We start from the raw sequence: 17,565 nt of genomic DNA on the forward strand, positions 1-17,565 counted from the left end.
ATAGTATTTTATGTGTGACTAATTTTTTTAATTTTTTAATATATTTTTCAAATAAGATGGACAGTCAAACGCTTGACCTAACGCTTGACCCAGAAAACGCAGAAATCCTTTTTTTTTTACCTAACGCTTGACCTAGAAAACGCAGAAATCCTTTTCTTTTTTGGGAGGGACGGAGTAGTATCTGACATGCTATCTGATTATTTTGCTTTGCAAGGTTTTACAAGTTGAAGTTTTGTTCACCACAAATGTGCAGCAGACTAAGTTCATGACAATATATATTCGATATACTCTAGAAGTCTAGTTAAGACTGAACTCCAATTGTTGGCCCATGATTACATATACATGTGCAACACAGCAATGACTGCACTGAAAACTTAGTCTAGATGCGAAAAGGTAACAAGGTGATTGCAGCTGAGAGCAGCTAAATATCTCGCTGGAAGAGATTGTAAGCAGAGATGAGGGCACTGATTGCAAAAACCAAGAACGCCAGGAAGGATATGGCGATGGAGCTGTTCGCCATCTTTGGGAAAGGGTCGCTCCCCCAGTTGTCTATCCAATCGCCTACTCTAGCAGTTGCTGATGACGATGAAGATATCAGAAGGTAAGCGAGCACCTGCAGCAATGGTAACAAAAAAAAAATAATTCAGCATCTTTCTTTGGCTCCACAGATAGCACTACTCAAAAGTCACAGCATGTTACAAAAGTTAAAAAAAAAACAGCTAATATTATGTGCAATCTGTATGAAACAAGCATATGCGCAGGATCTGGAAACCTAAGTAGGAGGCATTGTAAACTGCCGAAGAAAATGGTTTAATGGTGATAAGGGAATACATTTATCTCAGCTATTTATTAGCCTGCAAGAGCCAATACGAAAAACCGAAAGCCAGAAGGTCCATCATGAAATTTATGTGATGTTGGAGACTGTTAATCTGAGTCACCCACCCAAACCATATGCATACCTATGATTTCTCTTGTCAAAGAGCTAGACATGATGTTTCTGTGAGCTCACAAGTAAAAACCAGGCACGTATATGTAATCTCAAATATAGATAAAATGGAGGTAAATTCAGATTGTGTAGGAACCAGCACAGACTTGGTGGTTATTACAGTAACAGCAAATGAAGGTGAATATTAAGAAACAATCAACTCTAAATAGATAGCCACATATAAAAAGCAAACTAAGGTGAACATCCCCAAAAGAAAAGGATGGGTAACACATTTCATGGAGAATATATTTTTATTTATTTTAGGCAATATTCTAATATATTTTCTTTTATCTGTAGCAAAGCATGGGCATTCAACTAGCAAGACAAGAAGACTGGAAGTGCCAAGCTAATAGGACCTCAACTTTCCTCAATACTAAAAGATTCATCGGCAATGACCAAATCTGACGTTTGGGCTTCAGAGCATAATCTTAGATAACAGAAGTAAATTTTCCCTTCTTCCGTTTCTAGATTATAGTAACCTGTTAGTTCTGAAACCATTTAAGAACCTACGCTGCGAAAAGGGAATATGACATAGCCCATTTAGGTAGTATGCATGCAGCATTCAACAGACGAGTCTACACCAAACCGTTGTTGAATGATACAAGCTCAACGCAACAATATTTTCCTCCTGAATATTGTGTAGATAGTTTGCCCAACCTCCAAAAAACAGTAGTGAAAAATCATATGGCTTCATTCATATCACAAGTTCGGAATTGAGAAATAGGATTTATAATTCCAGTGTAAGTGAGAGCAACCTGAATCTGCACATTTGGATTCATATCAAGACATCGATAACATAACCATGCCAACTGTAATCAGAGCACCGAATGAAGCATAAAGTAGCAAAACAGTAATCACAAGAAAGAAATCTTCACAATCTTAGAAAGCTTATACTTTGCTTCATGGTGTTGTCTTCGCATATCTTCTTCATCCTTTTTTCACATCATATCACATGACTCACAGTTGCACAATCCTAAAGAAATCTACGAGAAAGGAAGCGATGGGCTCCGAATCAGACGCAAACCTGATCCATGAAAAAGTCGAAGTAATCGCCTCCGGGCCGCGGATTCAAATGTTTGTTCCTCCTCATGAGATTCACGAGCACAAAGAACTGGAACACCGAGTAAAGGAACCCAATCACGTTCACCGCCTCAGAGTACCTGAACCGCAGAATCGCATCAAGCAAACCACTAATTCGAACCCTAAGAAGAGGAATTCGTAAAATGTTTCTAAAAAATATTTTTTCCCTTCCGTACCGCAACTGGCTGTAGTTGCTGAAGGAGTCGAGCGCAAAACCCTTGCGGTGATCGGCGGCGAGCACCGCGAGCGCCGCGAGGCAGAGCACTGCGGCCGCAACCCGCGCCACCAGCGCGGCCCGGTGCACAACAGTCGCGCGCCGTTTGCGCGACAGGATGCCGGACACGCCCCGGTGGTCCTGCTCAGCCGCCCGAGCCGACACTCTCGGTGCTGGTGCCGGGGCCGGTACCGGTGGCGGTGGCGGTGCAGGAGCCAGTGCAGGCGCAGGCACCCGCGGCGGCGCCGGCGCTGGACGAGGCTGTGGCGGCGCCCATGCCGCCTCCGTCCGCGGCTTCTGCCTCGGCGGGGGACGGGACTGTTTGGGGGCGCGGCCGCCGTTCCACGAGTACCAGCGCCCATCTCCCGCAGCGCCGTGCTCCGGGGCGCGCGGGGGCACGTACTTGGCGGCGGCCGCGTGGTGCTCGGTGGCGACGACGACGGCCGTGGGGTCCGGTTGCGGCGTGGCGAGGCTCTTCTCCGTCGCGCGGTCCTCTCCCGCGCCGTGCATCGGCGCCAGCTGCCGGTCCCCGGGCCCCGTCTCCGGCGAGCGGTTCGGCGACGGCGACGGCGACGGCGACGGCGAGGGCTGCACCTCGGGTGCCATCGATTTGGGGAAGAGGAGAGGAGAGGAGTGAGTGGTGTGGTGTTGCTTTTGCTTGGCCTACTACTAGTAGTTGCAAGGGAGCCTTTTCAAATACTTGGGCACTAAGATTCGCCCAAATTCTACTGAATTTATCACAATTTAGCACTTTTCATGTGAATTTCATGTATTCTGATCGTATTTATGTATGTTGGTAGTTGGAAAGAATTGATATTCCTTTTTGCGGATTGTTTATATAGCAAGTTAGCAACGTCGGAAATACCATCTTAAACCATAGGTAGGTGTAGAATAAAATCAAAATACATCAACATCATGTTCGAAACAAATACTGTTTGTTTTATATTATAAGACTTTCTGAATTTTATATAGATTTATCCATATATCAATATATATATTTTGTATATGTATCTAGATTTATTAACATATATATAAATACGATGTCAGAAAATCTTATAATAAATAACAGAGGAAATCCAAAAGAAAACACATGTAAACAACCTGTGCTGACTATCCGTGCTGAGGAATCGAAATTTTGTTCTCACCGCAGCAATAATCTTGAGACATATCTGTTCCTAAACAAAAATGCTAGTATTAGTAAATTTTATCGTTTTTTATTCCAGCTTGTAAACCACTATCAAATTTTAAATAATAAAAAATTGAATTTGAATTTAATTTGAGGCTACTTTCATATTTTTAATAATGATTTTAAACGGGAAATTTGCAACTGTGCCATTATGATTTTGCAAAGTTAAAGATATGCCACCAGTATCTCAATGATATATGAGGCCCACATGAGTCAATAACAAGTGGGTCAGGATGACATATCTATAATTTTATAAAATTATAATGGCATCCTTGTAATTTTTTCTTTTTAAATTGCAAAAAATTCAGTCTAAAAGTTGTACCCTTAAGGGGTGATTGTTTGGCTTGTCAGTTAACGATATATTTACAAACGGAAAATAATTTATAAATATTATATATATATATATATATATATATATTCTTAGTGAACTATAAGACAAAATAAACCTACGTGAAAAGCACAAAATCAACTCCAAAATAAAAGTGAAAAATTTAAATTTTGGTTTATAAATAAAACGAAAAGATAGAGATGGTAGTATTGTTTTTATTGTCGTTGATAAAGTGTCACACCCGGAGTTTTATGCTAAGCCTAAATTCGTAAAGGAAATTCATAAATAATAATTGGCTTAATTAACTCAGGAAAAATCCGTCTAAAAGAAATTAATTTAATTAAATCGAGGTTCGCAAAACGATTAACTGAATTTAAACTCAAATTGAAGAAGCATAAAAATTTGGCCAAACAAATTAATTTAAAATTCGGTAAAAGTGGGGCTTTTTTTTCCCTTCTTTTTCCCTTCCTTCTCAAATTGGGCCGAAGTCCAATTTTCCTACTCTCTCTTTTTCTTTTTCCTTTTTTTCTTTTTCCCCTCTTCCTTCCCGAGCCAGCCCAGCCCAGCCGGCCCACCTCTCCCTCTAGGCCAGCCCAGCCGAGCCGGCCTTCTCTCCCCGCGCGCCTCCCCCTCCACCTGGGCCACCAGCCGCCGACCCAGCTCGCTCGCCCCCGCCTCGACCCAGCGCCCGCGCGCCGCCGAAGTCCGCCTCGCCTCCCTCGCCCGGCCAAACCGAGCCCGCGCCGTGCCGCCGCCGACTCCAACTCCTCCGCCGCCACCGCCGCCGCCGAATCCGGCTCGTCGCCGACTCGGTCTCCTCCCCAAAAACCGCCTCCGCCCTAGCCGGTGCCTCCTCCCCATAAAGCCCTGTCGCCGCGCGCCGCCGCACTCGTTCCCGTTCCGCCGCCGCCCCCAACCTCCGTCGCCATCACGTCCAATCTCGCGCCTCGCCGCCGTTCGCCACCGCGGAACGCCGTCACCACCTTCGTCTCGCCCTCGCTGACGCGCCCCCAACCTCCGTCGCCGCCGGTGAGCGCTTCCCCTCCTACCTCTCCCGTTCCCTCCACCGCCGCCGCTGTGCCCTCGCCGCGTCGTCGTCGCCGAGCGCCGCGAGTCACCGGTCGTCGCCGTCGCATCATCACCCGCCACCCTCGTCGCCTCACCGTCACCGCCGTGTTGCCGCCGTTCGCCGCCGCCGCGCCCGTCATTCGCCGCACCGCCACGCTCGTCGCGCCGTCGTTGCCTCCCCGAGCCGCCCGGCGTTCCCGACGTGCCGCCGCGGTGCGACGCATTTGCCACCGGCCGCCGTCCTGCGCGGTTGCCGCTGGTCGCGTCGTCGCCGCCGCGCCCGCCGTCGTCGCCACCGCCGGGTCGCGCCACCGCCGCGCCGCTCGAGTCGTTCACCGCCGGCCACGCTCTCCTCCCCCTCTCTGTTTCCCTCTCGCCGACCGGCAAGTCCCACCTGCCAGACTCTCCTTCCTCTCTCCTCCCCGGGCCCTCCTCTCTCCTCCCCGGGCCCGCGTGTCAGCCCCTCCTTCCCCCTCTCCCTCACCGACAGGTGGACCCCATCTGTCGACGCCGCCTCCCTCTCTCCTCGCTGACGTCAGCGGCCCCATTAATTGCGTAATAATTGATTTAGGACTTTTCTGTTTAGTTTAAAAACCCAGAAAACTTCTAAAATTCATAAGTAATTCATCTAGTCTCCGTTTAGGTCCATTCAAATTTCATTAAATTCATAAAATTGTCAAGAATCCATTAAAAATACTTTCTTTTACTGTTTCAGTAGAGTTTGTGTCTGTTTTATTTATTTTTGTGCTTTGTCGCTTAGATTCGGACCCCGCCGAAGAGCCGGTTTACTTCGAGATCGTTGCCGAAGTACCCCAGGGGCCAGAGCAAGGCAAGTGGCACTCATTTTTGATCATATTGAGCCTATTATTGCAAATTCCCCGCTTTGTTTATTCAAATATGTATTGTTTTAATTAAAGTATTTACTGTATTTATTTTTCGGGTAATCCTTATTATTATACCGTTGATTATCCAACTTTATTCATGCTAGACCAAGGGTAACTTGATTAGAGTTAGGCCTAGGTCAATGCTTAGCCGTGCTTAGAACAAGTAGCTCATGGGATCACATTTAATCATGCTTAGTTCTAAATAGTTGTAATAATGATTCATTACCCGGTTCGGGCTAATGTCAACTAAAATATTGCTAATGATGGGCTGTGGGTGCATGGTATTGAGAGTCGCACCCATGGCAAATAAGGACCGGTTCACGGGAAACCCTGGAAGTAATTTAGTGCTAACCACATGCCGAAATGGGTAAGGTGGGATTTGAAGCATGGCTTCGAACTATTTGACGTTCCAAGGCAAGGGTAGGCGTGATGGAGTATGGACGGGCAATCGTGGTGTAACGAAAGCCTCTGCTGCTTCCGGATCTACCAAGGCACAAGAGGGGACTGCCCGACTTGGTGTAAAGGAGGGGGTGAAACCTGAAGTGCGGTGCGATTAAATAGGGAGTGTTATGTGACGAGTCCTATCACGGTCTCCTTTCCGGTATGCCATGGTGGTATGTCGGCGCACATTCAAGTGTAGTGGAGTCGTGTCTTGTGGGTACAGTAATACACCTCTGATCAGAGTATAACCTATTCGAATAGTCGTACCCACGGTTACAGGCGGACTCCCAGCTTCACTGTGATTAGTGAACCTTTAGTAACTTGGGTAAACTGGTTTCACTCGGGACTACTGCAACGTGGTGTAACGTTGAGTAGTGGTTGGGCCTGTTGCAACGTGGTGTAACGTTGGACAGTGTTGTGGTATTTTACAATTATTTACTTATCCTTTAATTTATTTAATTACCTTTATTCATTTTAATCTCTGTTATTTGTTTAACTGTTGCTTTATTGCAACTAACCCTAGCTTGTCCTTTATGATCCCTATGCATCATGTATTACCCTCTTTTCCGTGTTACTTGTTGAGTACGGTGGTTTGTACTTAGCCTTACTCAATTTCTCCCTCCAGAGCTAGAAGTTGAGCCCGATGGAGGTGACTCTCAGGAGTGAGCTGGTCTACCATCGAAGCTTTGCCTGTGGACTGGAGCCGTACCCGCTGGAGCTAGTCTACCTTTCTTTCCGCTGCATTTTCGTTAGACTAAGTGTTATTTTCAGTTGTTTCTAAGAACGATGGTTATGTAAACAACATTGTCTTTTTTTACCCTGGCTGATCCTAGACAGGGATTTAATACACAATTAAGTTCATAAATTCGTGTGAGGAATTTCTAGACGTGACATAAAGTCGTTACGGACAATAATGAGACGTAGGCTAAGCTATAGTAGACCTGGAGAAAGTTTTATTTCCAAAAAGAAGAGAAAAGGATCGTATTTGCACCGAGTAGGTTGCTTGGAAACATCATTGTTCTCCCCTTTGCAACTTTGCTAGCACTAGTGCTCAACACGGTCGGCAGGACGAACGAAGCTTTTGGATGGCTCCATTCTACTCTTTATTCAAGTTTCCTGTGAGCGATCGGCAAAAATGTGATGTGATAATCAGAGGAGAAGCCTTTTTGTTGCTAGGAAAAAAAGAAATGATAAAATTGTTGTGATGTATATTTTCGGTCCATTCGACGGTAAGAGGTCTGCTATTGCACTATTAATATGTTAATATGTGATTCATCAAAATCTTAATATACTTAAAATTTTGAAGTGTTCTCGACCTCACTCACGTGGTGATGTTGTGTCAGCCACGTCCTCATGCACCCTAAAAAACCATGCATATTAGGTGAAGAGAAGAGAACAACTCGACCTAACTTATGACTTAGAAAGTATCATTGAAAACACGAAATCAGAAAGAAATCCTAATCGTTCGACTTTGGAGGTGTTTAGATGAATCACATCAAATGTTTAGATACTTATTATAAATATTAAACGTAAACGTAGATTAATTATAAAACTAATTATAGAAATGAGAGTTAATTCATATGATAATTTTTTAAGCCTAATTAATCCATAATTAGTGTATGTCTACTGTAGCATCATATATTGATATTTGTCTTGCGAATTAGTCTAAGATTATGGATAAGTATTATTAATAGTCTACGTTTACTATTATAACAAGTGTCCAAACATCCAATGAGACAAATGGACTACAGTTTAATCCCTGGTCCCAAACACCCCCTTAGCTCGCGAAAGAAAAATAAAATCAAGACATTGTGTCCGTCTCATGAACCATTTAGGAATGAATGGACATCAAGAAATACGGGTAAACAAGCCTTGATCGGACCTATACAAGCATACGACAAAAGTAAGGGCTTATTTGTAGTATCATGACACACAAATATATAATCAAAACTATCTCAGTACTTCATCAGTATTTTAATAGATAGATGATGTTGATTTTTGCACTATTTCGACCATTTATTCAAATATATGTAAATGTAACATAGAGTTTAAATAAATTTAGTAATAAATCCAATCATAAAAAATAATTACGTAAGTTTCTTTAACAAGACAAATAGTCAAATGTCTCACTAAATCAATGATATTATCTATTAAATATTAAAATATTAAGAGAGTTTTTGTTTTCACCGAAGAAAATAAATTTCTGCTCACATGTAGTCCCTCCATCCATACAAATATATTAGTATAATCTTTATATAATAATAATTTTTTAATTTGTAATTACGTTGGTCAATATGACTTACATAAAAAAGTTAACGTCTAGCATTATAGCACTGCTAATCGTAATGTCAATTTTTTCTGGGCAACGACTCAGTAAGTTTGCAAATTTATCATTGTCTTTTAAAAAAATTAAAGATGCTACTGGTATAACAGTTTGAGTGGTATTTTTATAATTTTTAAGTGATATTTTCAATAACATGTTAAACCGGTCCGTTTTTTTTGTTGTTCTATCATTTCAACCACCGAAAAAGACCAAAATGACCCAGCCTTTTCAGTCGAACGTACCCAGATCAAATCCCCTCACCCTAGCACTCCGTCGTCTCTCTCCCGTACGCGGCAGGGACGGCCGGCCGGCGAGCTCCCCCCCCCCCCCCCCCCCCCCCCCGCGCTCTCCCTTGCGGCGGCCCTGGACGGGCTCCTGCTCCCGCCGCCTGCGCTGATCTCCCGCGACCGCGAGCAGGGGCGCTGCCGTCCTTCATCCTCACCGGTGAGATCTCTCTCTATCCACGCACTTTTTTTTTTCTCTTGTGGAATCTGCATCATGAACCCTAGATAGGTTCTCTTCTGGATATGGCTTGTTTTGCCTTAATAATAACCTTGAGGGGGATAATAATAGGTTTTTTTGGTACCCAAAAAGTTTGGGGGTTCCCCATGATAGATCCGCCCATGTTGTGTAACGAGTCAAATTAAGGCATTTTGGGGAATTAATTTGCTGCTTTGCAGTGATCAAAGAAAATACTAATCACATTGGTGTTGTGCATCAATATTTTTGTAGCAGAAAGCTCCCTGTGAATTTGTACTTTGTTCGTCTCATAATCTGTTACGGATAATAGATCAAAAAGATACATTCGAGATTTTACGTGGGAAAAACCCTCCAAGGTGGAGAGGAAAAAAAAATCACGGGAGAACTAATCAATGGGAGTAGGCGGTCTATATTTATAGGCATTGTATAGGGCTAGGATTAGTTTTGGACTAGGACTAGATATTTGAGGCATATCTAACATAGTCATAGCATATCAGTTACCTCTAATGCACCACTTATGTTTGACCTATAGAGATATTCATGTTGAAACACATGCGGTTTTATATTTTTCACTGATTTTTTCCCTATATTACTTCCCTGTTTCTATTAAATAGGATCCCGAGGCAGATACATTGGAGTTTGGAGTTGGGTTGGATATTTCTGGTTTGAACAGACTATATAATTAGAACAATGCCTCCACATAAGATAGAGACAGGGCACAAGGATGTGGTTCATGATATCGCCATGGATTACTATGGCAAGCGCATGGCTACAGCCTCCTCTGATAACACAATAAAGATCATTGGTGTAAGCGGCAATTCACACCAGCAGCTTGCTACTTTGAGTGGACATCAGGGCCCTGTCTGGCAGGTTGCATGGGCTCATCCTAAATATGGCTCCTTGCTAGCGTCTTGCAGCTATGATGGGAGGGTTATCATATGGAAAGAAGGGAGCAAGCCGGATGAATGGGCGCAGGCACACACTTTTATTGAGCACAAGTCCTCTGTCAATTCCATTGCTTGGGCAGCTCATGAGCTCGGGCTGTGCCTGGCTTGTGGTTCATCTGACGGGAACATTTCAGTCTTCACTGCTCGTTCGGACGGTGTGTGGGATACAACACGCATCGATCAGGCTCACCCAGTAGGCGTCACCTCTGTCTCTTGGGCTCCTGCAATGGCGCCGGGTGCTCTAATCAATTCAGGGCCTTCTGGCCAGTTTGAATATGTTCAGAAACTTGCCTCTGGTGGTTGTGACAATACAGTCAAGGTATGGAAGCTGTACAACGGGAGTTGGAGGCTGGACTGCTTTCCAGCCCTTCAGATGCACAAGGACTGGGTGAGAGATGTTGCCTGGGCACCAAATCTAGGCCTTCCAAAGTCCACTATTGCCAGTGCTTCCCAGGATGGAACGGTCGTTATCTGGACAGCACCGAAAGAAGGCGAGCAGTGGGAAGGCCAGGTTCTCTATGATTTCCAAACACCTGTGTGGAGACTCTCCTGGTCATTGACTGGAAATATACTGGCGGTATCTGATGGTAATAACAATGTAACCCTATGGAAAGAAGCTGTGGATGGCGAATGGCAGCAAGTGACCACTGTTGAGCCTTAGGTGTTTACAGTTGTTCTTCCCTTGTCTGCTTGGCTATAAATTTATAACATATGCACTCATCTTGCTAGCCTATGGCACTGCTCACAAATATGTCTCTCTGTAGTAATTTTTTTTTTCTGCTTGCATAGCAATTGGCAAGGCACAAGTAGAGACATCTTCTGTTGCGCGCCTGCTTCCTTGTATGATGTTCCCTTCTGTGCCTTATGTTTTCCATTATTTATGGCGCTCACTTGAGTGCAGAAACTTTGCTATCCTGTGACTTTAATGCTGCCTGTAATCGATCATGATCTGTCATTATTCTTAGCAGAAAAAGCAGAAATATACAGTGTTCATGTGATTTTTCTGTATTCTGATCGTAATTACTCCATATGTTTTTTTTAATTGATGCCACTGATATTTTGTAATTGACTTTTGATTTACGATTTGACCTTTTGTCTTATTCAAAATATACAAAATTATAGATCATACTTAAAGTTATTTTAGTAATAAATCAAATCATAACAAAATAATCAATAATTATTATAATTTTTTTAAATAAGATGAAGTGTCAATTTTAGATAAAAAAGTTAACGATATTAATTAAAAAACGGAGAGAGTACGTACAATTGGTGGTTGGAAAGAATTTGACATTATTTTTGCGGAAAGTTTATATAGGAAGTTAGCAACGTCGAAAACACCATCTTAAACCATTAAGTAGGTGTAAAAGGATGACGAAATATATGAACACCATGTTCGAAAGAAATATATAGATAGAGCCCATGAAGTAAAGTAAACAATCTTGTGCTGACTATCCGTGCCGAGGAATTTAATCAAAATTTTGTTCTCAATGATCTTGAGACGTATCTGTTCCTAAACTAAAATGCTAGTAATAAGTAAATATCTACTCCTATAACACTTTCATCATCTTTCTTCCACCTTATAAGCCACTGTTAAAATTTAAATAATAAAATTTACGTATAACTGAGCTGACCATTCCAAGATACTCTTACAAGCGGATCAAACACGTACACACTAATGACAGTTGATCGGTACAGACAGACAACTAATTACTAATATCCATTCTACATTACACAGCAACACAACACAGCTGACCAAGCCTAGTAGCCTCAAATCAGCCCCTCTGCCTCACCCAGGCACCCGGCTCAACAGATTAAATCAAAACTTCAAAAGTGTTCCCCAGAGCGTGTTCGTGTGTCAGTCTTAAGTACATCGCTATGCTTCATCCCTCGGTTTTCGTCTTCTCAGAATTGTTAGGACTGGGCTCACTCGTTGCAGCACCAGCGCCATCATTCCCTCCTGACGAAGCACCGCCATTACTCTCAGAAGTATCCGCTGCTTCTGAAATATGACACAGCAGAATCAAGTTAGCTTGATAAGAAATTCGTATGCAATTACTTTCACATAGAAACAAAGTAAAGACGAATAGATGATACAAGCTCCCTGTAACAAGCTTATCATAATACACAAATTCAGAGCAGAAACAAGTGCAGTCATCGGGAACTTTAACAACTGCCTCAGCAATCAACACACATAATGTAGCCAGCAGCAGTGTTGCTTCCATTATGTTTTAGGCCTGCCTGGCAGAAATAGCAACCCATACACGCTCACAGGACCATAAAGTCCTAATAACTTGGCAAAGCACAAATGAGAATTTTACACCGTTGGAGATGCCATACATCATAAGAGGTCCTGTACAACTTATCTTATGAATGCCGAACATATGTACCTAATTGAAAAAAAAAAGGCACAAAGAAAATGTCATGACCTTTCTGCTGTGATGGAGGAGGTTCTTGAGTATTCCAAGCAGCAGCTGCAGACGCAGCTAGCTGTTCTTCAGTTACTTTCATGAGTTCTTCGCTGGTGTAAGGCGCAACCTCAGGCTTATCATCAGAGCCTTTTGTGTTTAAGGAAAAAAAAGGGAAAGACAGCATTACAATGCTTAAGTCTCGAATCATGGGGCAAAAAATGTATGCTTGCTAAAAACTTGGGGTAGTGTCAGACCCTTCTATGAATATCACCTTAGTTCTTAACATTATTGAGTGAGAAAGGCATCATAAGAGTCTAGAATTGAATCAAACCGTAACAACCCAAGGGATCAGAACATTGCATATGTATCAAGGTTCAATTGTGGTATTTTACCAGTGTGCATGACTTTCCAGTAAGGACTTCAAGGTGAATGCTTTAAACTAATTTTGGTTTAATTTCCCCCAGAATAACGTCAGGAACAGTTAAATCAACTAACTTGTGTTGATAGCAGGTTGCTGACTATTATTCATGGTTGTAGGCCTGTAATTTGTCGATGGGGGAACCTCATCAAGTCCAATTTCCCGTTCAAGAGTGCTCTTGAACTCCCTTGAAACATCCTATGTGCAGAAAAACAAAACACGTCAAATCATGTATCAGGGAGTAACATCTGAACAAGTCACAAACCGACCTGCAGCTCTCTAATTGTTGGCTGGAAAGCACGCAAAGTCTTGCCCAAATTCCTGGCTACCTGCACACAAGCAAGCAAGTGAGACTTATTGATGGTCGTTGTTCTAGGCTTCTAGCAAGTACCACCACATGTAAAACTAAGTTTCAGTGGTACGTTAGAAAGGTTGGTGGGAAGTAGATGCACATTTTTATTCATAAAGAAAGTAAAGCAGAACAAGAACATAGGACCTATGTTTAGTAAAGAAAACACATAACACACAATATTTCAAACCTTTGCAGAATGCCTACCACGATCTGGGCAGTACAAGCAATAGGTTTAGAAACTACAGGTGGCTAGAAGATGGTGCTAATGTTGAGGGTTTAGCAAACAGTTAGCTAGAACGGGATGTAGGACAATAGCAAAAATATAATGTGTAGGCTTTGTTGAGAAAGAGATACCTCTGCTAATCCTTTGGGGCCAAAGACTAACAGAGCAACCACTCCAATGACCAGAGCTTCCGGAGCTCCAACTCCAAACAAAGAAGCGTAAACACCGGTGCTGCGACTTCTTCTTTTGCTCTCTACATTTAAGAAGTGGAAATAAAGACAAATGCAGTTACATGCTTTGGCTATGAAAGTAATGCCTGCTAGAGATATCACTTATATTCTTCAATAATGAAACAGGAAACTAGGTGTTGTTAGGAATCTTTTAAGAGGTTGGAATGCTAACAATAGAAGCATACAGAAGACAAAATCTGGTTGATCAGATTGAGAACCTAGACATTCAAGAAGATGAGGTGGGGTTAGATCCAGAAAAATGGAGAGAGAGATATGAATTGGAAAATGCTTTAGAAAATATTTATGACATGGAAGAGATTTATTGGATGAAAAAGGTTAGGTGAACAATGGATTTTTAAAGGTGACCAAAACACTTCCTTTTTTGATGGGGGTTGCTAACGGCAGGAGGAGAAAATGCTCTACAGTTAATCTTATGGAAGAGGATAGGATCATTTCAGGCCAGAGTGACCTAACTAATCATATTGTAGAGTTTTATAATTCCTCATTTAGAGCTGATCGAGCTTCAGCTGTTCACCTGGCTCCTTACATCTGGGCTCAGTCTGGTGGGTTGTCAGAGTTGGAAGGAAAATATTTCATCAGACCCTTTTGCATGAAAGAGTTAGATATTGTAATTAGGGACACAAAGCTGAACACAGCACCTGGTCCTGATGGTTTCCCGATTCAAGTTTATAGTCTTCTGGGAAGTGTTGAAACCAGACCTTTTGAGATGTTTATCCTTCTTCAACACAATGAGTTAGATTTGAAGATGCTGGATTATGGGATTATCTCCTTAATCCCTAAAGTTTATGAAGTTGTAAATATTAAACAATTCAGATCTATCTGTGCCCTCAACGAGTGTGGTAAAATCCTTACCAAAGTTGTGACTAACAGGCTTGCTGAGGTAGCTAGAAGAGTTATTTTGCCCACTCAAACAAATGTTTATCCCAGGTAGATTTATTCTGGAAGGGTGTGTTATTCTTCATGAGGTTTTGCATGAGCTTGAAACTAAAAAGGAAAAAAGGATCATTCTGAAGAAAAGGCTTATGATAGAGTTAGATGGGATTTTCGTTTTGAAGTTCTTGAAAGGAAAAGATTTCCTTGTAAATGGATTAGTTGGGTCAAGGCTTGTGTAATGGGTGGCAAGGTTTGTGTGAGTGTTAATGGGCAAAAGAGCAATTATTTTAGTACTCAAGAGGGGTTTGATAAAGGTGATCATTTTACTCCCCTTCTTTTTAATCTTGTTAGTGATGCTCAGGCTGCTATTTTTGATAATGCTAAGAATAGCAACATTCTTTCTGGTTTGGTAGCTAATATTTTAGACAAGAGAATAACTCATCTTCAATATGGTGATGACACTGTGATCTTTATTCCCTTTGATGGCAGAGAGATAGCTACTACTAAAGTTCTTCTGTACTGTTCGAAGAGATGTTTAGTCCTACTAAAATTTTGTAGATGATTTTGAGTTTGTCCCTCAAAAATAGAAGAGGCTAGGTTAGGTACCTGGCAAGCGAAGGCTATTAAGTTAGATATTTGCCTCTCTTCTATTCCAATTTAGACCATGGGTTTCTATCTTCTGCCTGAAGAGATTCATCAAAAAATAGATAGCATCAAAGCTAGATATTATTGGGAAGGGGTAAACAGCAAAAAGAGATATCATATGGTGAAGTGGCTAAATTTGGCCTTCTCTAAACAATTTGGAGGCCTGGGGTTTACTGAGACTAGAAGTATGAATATAGCCTTATTGATTAAATGGATTTTTTTTAAATTAGAAGATGGTTCTAATGAGAGTTTATGTACTGAGATGCTGAGGGAAAGTTATCTGCAGCAAAGAGTTTTTTCCCCTCTAAATTGGTAGAGGTGATCATGTCTATTTTTCGAGTGATGTTTGGATTACTAAATGTCCTCTTAGGATTCTGTATGATGTATGTAATGAGAAGAAAACTCTTGTAAGAGAGGTGATTAGAGATAGAGACAGTTGTCTGTCTTTCAGGAGAAATTTTTGGTTTGAAGAAAAAGATTGAGAATGAATTACTGAATTTGATTCATCAGGTTGTCATCTCTGATGATAAAGAGAAACTAGTTTGGTCTTTAGATTCTAAAAAACAGTTTTCTACTAAATACTTATATAGGGGGCTGAATTTTAGAGGTGTGGTGGATGAAAAAAATGAGAGATATGTGGAAAGCTCAGATTCACCTGGAAAATAAACACTTTCTTTGGTTGGTCTCAAGAGATAAAATCCAATCTGCTGCTCTAAAGAATATGGGATGGGAGGTTCTGTTTGATTGTCAAATTTGTGGTGGGAAGGAAGATGCTAATCATATTTTGTTTAGATGTCCTATAGCTGTCTTCCGTTGGTGTGTTTGCAAGGATGCCCTGTAAGCTGGTCCAGTGTTATCCTCCATCGTGCACTGCACTGTAAGCTGATGGCCCCAGCAAGTTTTTTTTTTTTGGTCAAACATTTGTGCTTTACGAAAGCCTGGTCCTCTAAAAAAAGTAGTAGAACGACATGATATGAAAACAGCGGGCATAGTATTATATAACATAAGAAGTAATCCTTCATATAGCTATGTAAAGCAGGGTAGATGGCCAAAAACCAATTAGCCGAAAATCAAACACATATGGGTCGGCAAAGGAACGGTGGTGAAGGTAGAAGGTGGACTGGGTAGAATCGGAGTGATATGGAAGAAAAACAGCAGCGTGGCATTTTGGCGAGTATTTGGTGGGCAGCACAGTGATAATGTTGAGCAAGGGCCACCAGTATGAAGATTGTTTAGAGAAAGAATCGCTTTTACGGGTGTTATTAGATTGGGATGTTTTGACGGACAATCTCCAGACACAGATAGGTAGAAATAGCTTACCCGTGCGGCGGCGGCGGTAGGAGCAGCCGGAGACGAAGGGTAGGGTCATCGGGTGAGGGAGCATGAGGCTCCTACTACTCTGCCGTGAGGAAGGAGATGGGGAAGACGCGGCGATGAAGATAAAGCAGGGAGGAGGTCGGAGTAGCAGGCCGGCGACAGCCATCGCCGGTGGTGTGGAGGGTTCGAATTCGCCGCCCCTTTCCTCCAAGAAAAAGGATTTCTGCGTGAAGAGAAACCTGCACCAAAGCATATTTACCTTTGAGAGATCAGTTACACTATATCATATTCATCGAAATGACTACCGCATAGGCTGGCAGCAAAATTAAACTGAACCGTGTACTCTCACTGTAAAATCAATAACTGATCGATTTGGGTTAATGGAATTACCATTCAAGCACAATCTAGCTAGATCCAACAGGTGTGTCACTGGACAGGACCACACTGCCTATCATCTATCGACTGAGAAGGACAAGCATTACCAGCATGCGCGTGAAAACGGCACCTTCTTAAAAAAAGCATTACCAGCGTTAAAACAAGCATTACCAGAGTTGGCGCTGGCGCTGGCCGCGGTGGATGGCAGCGGGACGAAGCGGCGGTGAGAAGGAGGCGGAGGCGGCGTGCCTGGCGACGACCGGCGGTGGCGTGTCTGGATCTGGTGTGGATGGCGGCGGGAGGAGGCGGCTGCTGTGTGGTTTGCGTCGGGAGGAGTCGCCGGCGCAGTGGATGGCGGCGATTTGGCTGGCGGCGGTGGAGGTCCGAACCCTAGAACGTGGGGGAAGGGGGAAATGAGCGGCTGTGCGGTGACCCTAATCTGATTTTTGCATGCGCGGGTGCAAACCAGCATGGTTTCCGTTACCGCGGAACCGGCTATCCAATTTCAATTAAAAAAGAATTTAAAATTTTTAAAAAAATTTAACAATATAGGTCGTATAGGTTGATATATTGTATAGTTTTGTAAAGAAATTCATGAAAAAAGTGTATTTTTGATGTAATTAAAGGATTACAGAGATAGTTTTGCTTGGAAATATCGAGAAATAATAGTTCGGTAGGGAGGCATAAGTTAACTTATGCCCTGACACGGAAACATAATAATAAATTAGTACATAATTTATTAATTATTAAAAAGTATAAAATAGATT

At 42.5% G+C, this 17,565-nt stretch overlaps 3 protein-coding genes across 3 annotated transcripts; 1 reads left to right on the forward strand and 2 right to left on the reverse strand.

The window, feature by feature from the left end:
- Positions 1–285: 285 nt before the first annotated feature.
- LOC102723021 (CASP-like protein 4A2) lies at positions 286–2,950 on the reverse strand. The gene is made up of 3 exons (XM_040520848.1): positions 2,242–2,950; positions 2,010–2,145; positions 286–613 (listed from the first exon to the last, which is right to left on the reverse strand). The coding sequence occupies exons 1-3, from the start codon at positions 2,883–2,885 to the stop codon at positions 422–424; spliced, it is 972 nt and encodes a 323-aa protein (XP_040376782.1). The 5' UTR covers positions 2,886–2,950; the 3' UTR covers positions 286–421.
- A 5,793-nt stretch (positions 2,951–8,743) lies between these two features.
- LOC102700680 (protein transport protein SEC13 homolog B-like) lies at positions 8,744–10,949 on the forward strand. The gene is made up of 2 exons (XM_006646783.3): positions 8,744–8,953; positions 9,604–10,949. The coding sequence occupies exon 2, from the start codon at positions 9,680–9,682 to the stop codon at positions 10,595–10,597; it is 918 nt and encodes a 305-aa protein (XP_006646846.1). The 5' UTR covers positions 8,744–8,953; positions 9,604–9,679; the 3' UTR covers positions 10,598–10,949.
- A 577-nt stretch (positions 10,950–11,526) lies between these two features.
- LOC102700957 (sec-independent protein translocase protein TATB, chloroplastic-like) lies at positions 11,527–17,245 on the reverse strand. The gene is made up of 7 exons (XM_006646784.3): positions 16,970–17,245; positions 16,427–16,662; positions 13,469–13,590; positions 13,032–13,091; positions 12,840–12,960; positions 12,363–12,491; positions 11,527–11,935 (listed from the first exon to the last, which is right to left on the reverse strand). The coding sequence occupies exons 2-7, from the start codon at positions 16,587–16,589 to the stop codon at positions 11,817–11,819; spliced, it is 714 nt and encodes a 237-aa protein (XP_006646847.1). The 5' UTR covers positions 16,590–16,662; positions 16,970–17,245; the 3' UTR covers positions 11,527–11,816.
- Between the last annotated feature and the right edge of the window lie 320 nt (positions 17,246–17,565).

This window comes from Oryza brachyantha, chromosome 2 (genome assembly GCF_000231095.2).
Source record: "Oryza brachyantha chromosome 2, ObraRS2, whole genome shotgun sequence".
Classification (NCBI taxonomy): domain Eukaryota; kingdom Viridiplantae; phylum Streptophyta; class Magnoliopsida; order Poales; family Poaceae; genus Oryza; species Oryza brachyantha.

Bases quoted from the DNA above. Each gene is read 5' to 3' on its own strand.
- LOC102723021 (XM_040520848.1), bottom strand. From the start codon at position 2,885: ATGGCACCCGAGGTGCAGCCCTCGCCGTCGCCGTCGCCGTCGCCGTCG. The intron at 2,146-2,241 runs GTACGGAAGGGA...TCTGCGGTTCAG, and splicing joins AGCAACTACAGCCAGTTGCG to GTACTCTGAGGCGGTGAACG. The intron at 614-2,009 runs GTTTGCGTCTGA...CCATTGCTGCAG, and splicing joins TCGACTTTTTCATGGATCAG to GTGCTCGCTTACCTTCTGAT.
- LOC102700680 (XM_006646783.3), top strand. From the start codon at position 9,680: ATGCCTCCACATAAGATAGAGACAGGGCACAAGGATGTGGTTCATGAT.
- LOC102700957 (XM_006646784.3), bottom strand. From the start codon at position 16,589: ATGGCTGTCGCCGGCCTGCTACTCCGACCTCCTCCCTGCTTTATCTTC. The intron at 12,961-13,031 runs GTCGGTTTGTGA...TTCTGCACATAG, and splicing joins CAACAATTAGAGAGCTGCAG to GATGTTTCAAGGGAGTTCAA. The intron at 12,492-12,839 runs GTTAGTTGATTT...TAAACACAAAAG, and splicing joins GCAACCTGCTATCAACACAA to GCTCTGATGATAAGCCTGAG.